Below are 9728 nucleotides of genomic sequence, written 5' to 3'. Positions count from 1 at the left end.
TAGTATCACTCATGAGGATGTCAAGTACAAAGGCAGGAGAAACCTTTCAGATACAAATTTGGACTTAGGCTGAGATGGAAGTGTTTGTGGATATTCCCTTTCTTGAATTCATGAATCATTTGCACCAGTAACCAAAAATTATTTTTGTGTATGGAGTGGAAAGTAGGAAAGAGAGAAGACAAGGAGAAGGTGATACATCTATGAACAAATCAGTGGTGTCGTGCCAAGGCACAGATTCCTTTCCCTGTGAAGAGTTTGCCAGTCATTTGTAACCAAAAGAGAATCTGTCTTGTTCTACTCATAATCACGAGCTGGCTCTGGGCTGCGATCTGTGGAGCATCCTCAACAAGGCACTTGTAGAGGACCTAAAGCATACGAGGTGCTCACTAGCAGATCTGGTTTTAGATAACAAAGTCTTCAGATTCAGGACTTCTATTTATAAATGGCTACCCAGTCTGCAAGTGTAAGTTAAAAGATATCTTTAGGAAGGCTAATTTAAGAATATACAAAATTCACTGTTTCAGGAATTGGCCAAGTATTTTAATCTTAAAAGCCTTCCCTTGAGAATCTCTCATATTTCTGGATACAATGAAAACAGTAATACTTTATAGGAAGTATGTTTATTATTGATCATGGCAATTCAAAAATATTCGTTTTTTTCTCAGGGTTGGTCCGTCATACTCTTTAGAAATATTAAATATATCAAAATTGTGAGCAATTTTGTTTAACATCACAGAGAAACTTCTGTATGGTAAGCAAGACAGGAACCACTAACAATGAAACAAGGTCTTCAGAACTTGCCAGTAAAACACAGGAAGCATTTCCAATGATAGATGTAGGAACCCATGGATAGAATCTAACAGAGCACATGCTGGAAAACAGGATCAGCAAATTTTATAATCCACTGTTACTGTGAGTTTCCTCTGGGATGCTTCAAGCACGGCCTGTGAAAGGGGCTTAGAGATGTGATCACTCCTGTCTGAAGAATGGGTCCTCTGGACATGGGACTCATGTTACTTAAGTGCCCCAAACCTACTGTTTTTTTCAACTTCTTGTCCACATAATCATGATCAGAGATTTAAAGGAGAAGACAAGAGCAGGAACAATTTAGCTTTGACTTTTGAGCAGATGTAACACCAGCTCTTCGTCCTCAGCTAAAGACAGGCCTGTATCCAAAGGTTCTAAGGTTTCCCACTTGGTTTTCTTTCGGTCACGACTTGCTGGTCCCGTGTCTTCTACTTCACTGTTGTTCCTTTTCCTCATTGTCTGCTTCTTCTTGATATCACTGGTGGAAACAAATCCAATGATTTCCGTTATAAATAACTACATTATTATGAAATTAGACGTTAAAAATAGGACAAAATTACCAATAACAGATACTTGACAAAGTGGTATTATTATTCAAGAAGGAAAGAAGCTATAATAACATCAGGCTATCTGTGTCATAAATAAGTCCCTTCTCATTCATTAACAGATGTGGGCAAAGGGCTATCATATACCAGGCACTGGGCAGGGTACATTGTACACAGGGTCTCATCTAATCCTCACAATAATTCTAGGAGCTCTGGATACAGCATCCACAATTTGAGGACACCAACTGGCCCAGAGTCTGGCTCCAGACTGGCTCCAATCTGTGCTTGTTCTGCCATATCAAACCATCTCTATCTAAAGTTAGTTTATCCTTTAGGTAATATCTGTTGCATCAATTTGTGATACATGGATCATGAATAAAATAGAACAAGAAATGTTAAGTTAAAAATTACTTAAGACAAAAAGTAATTCTGCCCCATTTAAATCTGTATCTAAGATTCACAAATGGTCTTAAGAAAACATAAACATTACTGTGGTATTCTGCACACACTTGACACACAGACCATAAAAATATAACTAATTTCTGAAGGTAGAAAAAACCACTTGACACAAGAAAAACTGAAGAAAAAATAAAATATCCTCAAGGCATTCTGAAAACCATTATCCATCATCATGTTCAAAGATGACCAAATTATTGGCCACAAGTTTAAAACAAAATTTAAAAATCCACCTGGTAGTTATGCCAGTAGCAGCTGTTTATTAAGGGCTTACCAATGGTCTGGCATTGCGCTACATGCTTTACATAGACTACAACATTTATCTTCATGAAAATCCTTGGTGTGGGGAGCACTGGCCTCATTCTACAATGAGGTTAAGAGAGGTTAAATGACTGAACCCATATTATGCACATGATCTTCAAACTTACATCTGAATGACTCTAAATTCAAAAGCCAGATGATGGAAACCAAAATATATTCCAAGCATAAGATGCATTCCAAAAGACAACAAACTGCTCCAGTTTCAAACAACTCTATTATACCTTAAGAAGATAGCTGGGATATCAAGTGAATGTGCCTAATCAATATATCCAGTTCTGACCAGCTTGAAGGAAATCTGTAAATAATTTTCCCATGCACCTCCCACAAATGCCCAGTACTCTGACTCAGCAGCCATTCTCTCTCACCATTGGAGGAAAGATACACTGACAACACTACGAGGTTATTTAAAGCCACAAATAACCATATTTTAAAAGGGTGGGTACCTACAGAGATGAACATGAAAGAGTTCCTTATAATGAGAATCCAGCCAGTAAAGAAAAGAAAGCTCTTCTTAGCAGAAAGAGGACTTTAAGAAAAAGTACTGAGTCCTGATCTTCTTGAGTATGGCCAGTTTGGTACCAATTCCACTGGACTAGAGTACCATGATTTATTTGGAACAAGTTAATACTGATTTTGCTCTGCCTGTACCTCAAGTGCATCTCAGAGCAGCCTAATTAGTGGGTTTTACTTATGCATCCTTTGTTAATGTGCTCCTCACATTATATTCTGTACAGGAAACAGCTGGTTCAGAAAATTAAAAAAAAAAAATTTGGAAAATTTATGTAGATGGAAAATATTTTCAGAATTAGCAACTTTGCTGCTTTGTGGACCAGTTAAAATTTTAAAAAGATATTTTATACTACTTTCCATAGCAAGTAAGTTGCAATTGGTATGAAAAATTAATTATTAAATAATAATTTAGATATTCTATAGGCAAGTTACCCATGTGGATGATACTAATGGCAGAAAGTGAAGAGGAACTAAACAGTCTCTTGATGAGGGTGAAGGAAGAGAGTGAAAGGCTTAAAACTAAACATTAAAAAAACTAAGATGGTATCTGGCCCCATTACTTCATGGCAAATAGAGGGGAAAAGGTGGAGGTAGGGACATATTTCCTCTTCTTGGGTTCTAAAATCACTAAGGATGATGCCTGCAGTCATGAAATCAGAAGACAACTGCTTCTTGGCAGGAAAGCTATGACACCTAGATAGTGTGTTGAAAAGCAGAGATATTACTCTGATGACAAAGGTCCATATAGTCAAGCCATGGTCTTCCCAGTGGTCACATACAGTTTTGAGAGCTGGACCAGGAAGAAGGCAGAGCGCCAAAGAATTGATGCCTTTAAAACTGTGGTGCTGGAGAAGAGTCCCTTGGATAGCAAGGAGATCAAACCAGTCAATCTTAAGGGAAGTCAACCCTGAATGCTCAAGCTGAAGCTCCAATATTTTGGTCATCTGATATGAACAGCTGACTCACTAGAAAAGTCCCTGATACTGGAAAAGATTGAGGGCAGAAGGAGAAGAGGGAGTCAGAGGAGGACATGGCTGGATGGCATCACTGATGCAAGGTACATGAATTTGGGCAAACTTTGGGAGTGGTAAGAGACAGGGAGGCCTGGCATGCTGCGTCTATGGGGTCACAAAAAGTTGAACATGACTGGGTGACTGAACAACAACAACAACTTACCCCAAAGGGGGATAATGTTATGAACCTAGAAAACATTTCCCCAAAAGAGAATAATGCAATAAATCTGAAAATATTAGTCAAAACATGGTCATAATTTGGTATCTTCAGAAAAGGACTCTTCTAAACAGTGCAGTACTAGAGGGTGATGTCAGCAACATGGCTAAATGGGATATCCTTACTCATGTTCCCATCCAACAACAACAATCTGGCATCCATCCATGGACAAAAGTGCCTTTGCGGATACTGCAGGATCTAGCACTATACACCAAAAGACCCTAGAGGAGTCTCAACCAATCACGTGTGAGTAAGAGGCATAAGGACCTCAATCTCAGCTGTGAACCCTGCAGTGGACCACAAACCACAGTTCTAGGCCTTCTTGGCTGTGGAATAACTTGTTGGCAGTCTGAGACAATCAGCCACAGACAAGTGAGGCTTTATTTAAGTCTGGGTCTCCTGTGGAGAAGTTTCAGCATACCAATGGAGCAAAAAAATGAGAGTTTGGACACACTGGAGAGGGTAAATGAAACAGCTTGATTTTATTCACACCAATCCTCCCCAAAGGTGGCATAGTTCAGGGCCAAGAGAGATCTTGGCCTGTGATTTTTCCCATGAAGGTAAGTGAGAGCACGTGAGTGAGTGCTTGACCTCCCCAACTGTGTGAAACTTCTTTCCCATTTCTCTCTCACCCTATCCAGAGAACTAAATCATGAGCTCCACAGGGTGGTGGGAAGACAGGCTAGGTAGATAGGACTCTCAGAGGGAGTTAAAAGGACATGAATCCTACCACCTACATCTTGAATTCCACCCAGATGCCTGCCCATGAAGTGCTGGAGATGCCTTGCAAGTAGATCTCTCCAACTGGCCCATGGGCACCCCCAGAGCTCCATGGGCCTCACCCAACCTCACCCCTGTCCTGCCTGTGTCCAGCTCCCTGCAAGTGCTCCTGAGGCTAGTGGTGAGAGTGAGCTTTGGCAGATAGCTAATGAGCATGAACCAAATCTGTGGGTCAGGGATAGGCCACAAACTTCAGCTTTAGGATCACCCATGGGAAAACAAAAGGGAAGCTATCAGTATTCAACCTCGTGCATTGCAGGATCAAGAGAAGGGACACAAGCTTAATAATTCTGCCTTAAAAGAGAGCAAGAAGCACAGAGCAGGCATACGTAAGGAAAGCCTGAGAAAGCCTCAGAATCCCTAGAAAGGCTGACAGAGGTATTTCTCTCCTGAAGGCAGTTAGTAAAGACTGGAGGAGACGACTGCTATTGCAAATGTGAGGACAGCAACACAAAACTTGAAACGTGAAAAATTAAGGAAACACGACACCACCAAAAGGATCAAAATAATCTTCTAAGAAACAATCGCAAAGAGATAAAGTTCTACGATTTGCTGGATAAAGAATTCAAAATAGCTGTTTTAAGGAAGCTCAATGCAGATACATCAAAAGTATTGAAAAGAAAAAAGTTGCCAACCAAAAATACAGACATTCTTCAGAATTTGTGGGAAATTAGTTTCAGAACTCTCCTCCCTTCCCCTCTCAGGTTACCAAAATCTGCATATACTCAAGTACTTATATAAAATGGTGTAGGATTTATTGGCATATAAACTACTCACATCCTCCCATATGCTTTAAATCATTCCTACACTACTTTTAACACTCAATACAATGTAAATGCTATTTAAATGTTGCTGGTGCATGGCAAACTTAAGTTTTGGAACTTTCTGGAATCTTTCTCCTTATGTACTTTTGATTCACACTTGGTTGAATGTGGAACCCATAGATACAAAAAACTAACTGTACTCCAACTGGTAAAACTGTCCTTCAGAAATGAAGGCAAGATAAAGTCTATCCCAGACAAATAAAAGCTGAAGGAATCCATCACCACTAGACCTGTCATATTTAAAAAAAAAAAAAAGATGAAAGAAGTTCAAGTTAAATCAGAGAACATTAATTAGTACATGAAAATATCCAACACACCAGTAAACATACTATTGCAATATGGTGGTGTGTTTAACATGCATCTTTCATATATTGGTTAAAGGACAAGAATATTAAGAATTACTATAGCTATGTACTGGTTAATAAATACACAAGATAAAAGGTGATATATAACTGTGACATCAAAAGCATAAAAAGAGGGGATAAATGGGTAGAAATACTTGATATGATTGAAATAGGCTATTATTAGTGTGAAACAGACTGTTATATCTATATGATGACTTATGTAAGCTTCATAGGAACCACAAAGCAAAAATCTATAGCACATTCACAAAAGATAAAGAGAAGGGAATCAAAGCATACCACTACAAGAAATCATCAATTTACAAATAATGTAGCAAGAGAGAGGAAAAAAAGAACAAGAGAACAACAAAACAGCCAGAAAACAATACAATGGCATTAGTAATTCCTTACATATCAATCTTATTCAAAATGTAAATGGACTAAATTCTCCAATGAAAAGGCATAGAGTGTGTGGATGGACAACACCCAACTATATGCGCAAAGAGTCGACAGGACTGAGCGACTTCACTTTGACATGCTGCTTACGAGAAACTCAATTCAGCTTTAAGAACATATACTCTCAAGATGAAACGCTGGAAAAAGATATTCCTAGAAACCAAAAGGGAACTGATGTACTAAACTTTCATCAGATTGAATATACTTTAAGCTAAAAATGGTAACAAGAGACAAACAAGATCATTATGCAGTGACAAAGAGATCAAATCATTAAGAGGATATAACAACAATAAATACACATACACCAAACATTGGAGGACCACAATGTATCAAATACTAATAGATGTGAAGACAGAAATAGACAACAATACAGCAAGTGAAGGGAACTTCAGTATACCACTTTCAATAACGGCTAGATCATCCAGACAAAAAATTAAAAGGGACACGCTGGATTAGAACTACACTTTAGATCAAAGGGATTTAATAGACAGATAAAGGACATTCTGCCTAACAGCAGCAGAATACACATTTTTCTCAAGCATGCTCAGAACATTCTTGAAGATAGATAAGCCACAAAACAAATCTAAGTAATTTAAGGAGACTGAAATCATATCAAATATTTTTACCAACCACAATGGTATGAAACTAGAAATTATAAGAAAACTGAAAAATTCACAATATGTGGAAATTAAACAACACTGTCCTGAACAACCAATCGGTCAAAGAAGAAAGCAGGCAAATCAAAAAATACCCCAGAAAGCAACAAAATATACTTTCTTCTGAAGTGCACACAGAACACAGAACGTTCTCTCGGACAGACCACATCTTGGGTCACAAATGAAGCCTCAGTAAATTTAAGAAAATTGAAATCATATCAAATATCTTTTCCAACCACAACACTATGAGATTACAAATCAATTACAGGAAAAAAATATTGTAAAAAACACAAACATGTGGAGGCTAAACAATATGTTATTAAATATCACTGGATCACAGAAGAAATCAATGAGGAAATAAAAAATAACTAGAGACAAATAACAATGAAAATAGGACAATCCAAAATGTATGGCATGCAGAAAAAGCAGTTGTCAGAGGGAGGTTTATAGCAATACAGCCTTATCTGAAGAAACAGCAAAAGTCTCAAATAAACAACCTAACCTCACACCTAAAGCAACTAGAGAAAGAAGAACAAACAAAACCCAAAGTCAGTAGAGGGAAAGAAATCATAAAGATCAGAGGAGAAACAGAGACGAAGAAAACAATAGCAAAGATTAATGAAACAACTGAGTGACTAACACTTCTCACTTCAAATGAAACTATAATCTGGTTCTTTGAGAAGAAAAAGAAAATGGATTAATCTTTATTCAGATTCATCAAGGAAAAAAGGGAGAGGACTCAAATCAATAAAATTAGAAATGAAAGATAAGTTACAAGGGACACCACAGAAATACAAAGGATTGTAAGAGATGACCACAAGCAACTATTAGCCAGTAGAACGGACAACCTAAAAGAAATGGACAAATTCTTAGAAAGGTACAACCTTCCAGGACTGAACTAGGAAGAAATTAAAACATGACCAGACCAGTCACAAGTACTGAAACTGAAACTGTAATTAAAAATCTTTCAACAAACTAACTCCTGGACCACATGTCTTCACAGGCAAATTCTATTTAACATCTACCTTCCTGAAACTCTTACACAAAATTGTAGAGGGAAAAACACTCCCAAGCTCATTCTATGAAGCCATCATCACCCTGATATTAAAACCTGACAAAGATATCACAAAAAAAGAAAATTACAGGCCAGTATGACTGATGAGGGATTCCCTGGTGGCTCAGTTGGTAAAGAATCTGCCTACAATGTGGGAGACCTGGGTTTGATCCCTGGGTTGGGAAGATACCCTGGAGAAGGGAACGGCTACCCACTCTAGTATTCTGGCCTAGAGAATTCCATGGACTGTCCATGGGGTTGCACAGAGTCGGACATGACTGAGCAACTTTCACGTCATTTCACTTCATGACTAATGAACAAAGATGCAAAAATCCCCAAGAAAATACTGCTAAGTCGCTTCAGTCGTGTCTGACTCTGTGCGACCCCAAAGACGGCAGCCCACCAGGCTCCCCTGTCCCTGGGATTCTCCAGGCAAGAATACTGGAGTGGGTTGCCATTTCCTTCTCCAATGCATAAAAGTGAAAAGTGAAAGTGAAGTTGCTCAGTCGTGTCCGACTCTTAGCGACCCCATGGACCGTAGCCCAACAGGCTCCTCCATCCCTGGGATTTTCCAGGCGAGAGTACTGGAGTGGGGTGCCATTGCCTTCTCCGCGAGAAAATACTAGCACACTGAATCCAACAACCCATTAAAAGGATCATATGCCATGATCAAGTGGGATCTATCACAGGGATGCAAGGATTTCCCAAGGTCCACAAATCAATCAGTGTGACACACCACATCAACAAACTAAAAGGTAAAAACCATATCATCTCAATATATGCAGGAAATTGACAAAATTTGACAAAATTCAACACGCATTGATTAAAAAAACAAACAAAAAAATCAATGCTCCAGAAATTGGCCATAGAGGGAACCTACCTCAACATAATGAAAGCCATATATGACAAACCCACAGTAAATATCATTCTCAAAGGTTAAAAATGGAAAGCATTTCCTCTAAGATCAGGAACAAGACAAGGATGTCTACTCTTGGCAATATTTTTCAACATAGATTTAGAAGTTCTAGCCACAGCAATCAGAGAAGAAAGTGAAATAAAAGAAATCCAAATTGGAAAAGAAGTAATACTGTCACTGTTTGCAGATGAGATACCACCACACAGAGAAAATCCTAAAGATGTCACCAGAAAACCACTAGAGTTCATCAGTGAATTTTGTGAAGCTTAAGGATACAAAGTTAATACAAAGTCATCTCTTATATGCTAACAATGAAAGATCAGAAATAGAAATCAAGGAAATTATCCCATTATCATTGCATCAGAAAGAATAAAATACTGAGGAATAAACGTACCTAAGGAAGCAAAGGACATATTCAGAAAATTAAAAGATGCTGATGAAAGAAATCAAAGATTACACAGACGGAGGAATATGGCATTCTTCCCATAATTACTACAAAAAAATCTTATTAATTTATATGGAAACACAAAAGATCCCAAATAGCCAAAACAATCATAAGAAAGAAAAATGGAGTTGGAAGAATCAAGCTCCATGGCTTTACACTATACTACATGGCTGCAGTAACCAAGACAGTAGGGTACTAGTACAAACACAGAAATGGAGATCAATGACACAGGATAGAAAGCCCAGAGATAAACCCAGGCACTTATGGGCACCTAATAATCTGTGACAAAGCAGACAAGAATATGCAATGGAGAAAAGACAGCCTCTTCAATAAGTGGTGCTGGGAAAACTGGACAGCCATATGCAAAAGAACGAAATTAGAACACCA

At 38.3% G+C, this 9728-nt stretch overlaps 1 protein-coding gene across 1 annotated transcript in view; it reads right to left on the bottom strand.

The window, feature by feature from the left end:
* Nucleotides 1–604: 604 nt before the first annotated feature.
* The window catches only part of DDX10 (DEAD-box helicase 10), a 312278-nt gene continuing 303154 nt past the window's right edge, over nucleotides 605–9728 (bottom strand). The window contains exon 18 of the mRNA XM_086339093.1: nucleotides 605–1285. Coding sequence (XP_086195219.1) covers nucleotides 1108–1285 — 178 coding nt within the window. The 3' untranslated portion in view covers nucleotides 605–1107. The remainder of the gene's footprint in view (nucleotides 1286–9728) is intronic.

Source organism: Bos grunniens, chromosome 15, assembly GCF_055505025.1.
Source record: "Bos grunniens cultivar Pamir isolate PY7600 chromosome 15, Bosgru_T2T1.0, whole genome shotgun sequence".
Lineage (NCBI taxonomy): Eukaryota > Metazoa > Chordata > Mammalia > Artiodactyla > Bovidae > Bos > Bos grunniens.
Note: the sequence above shows the minus strand (reverse complement) of the source record. Positions and strands in the feature narration are given on the sequence as shown.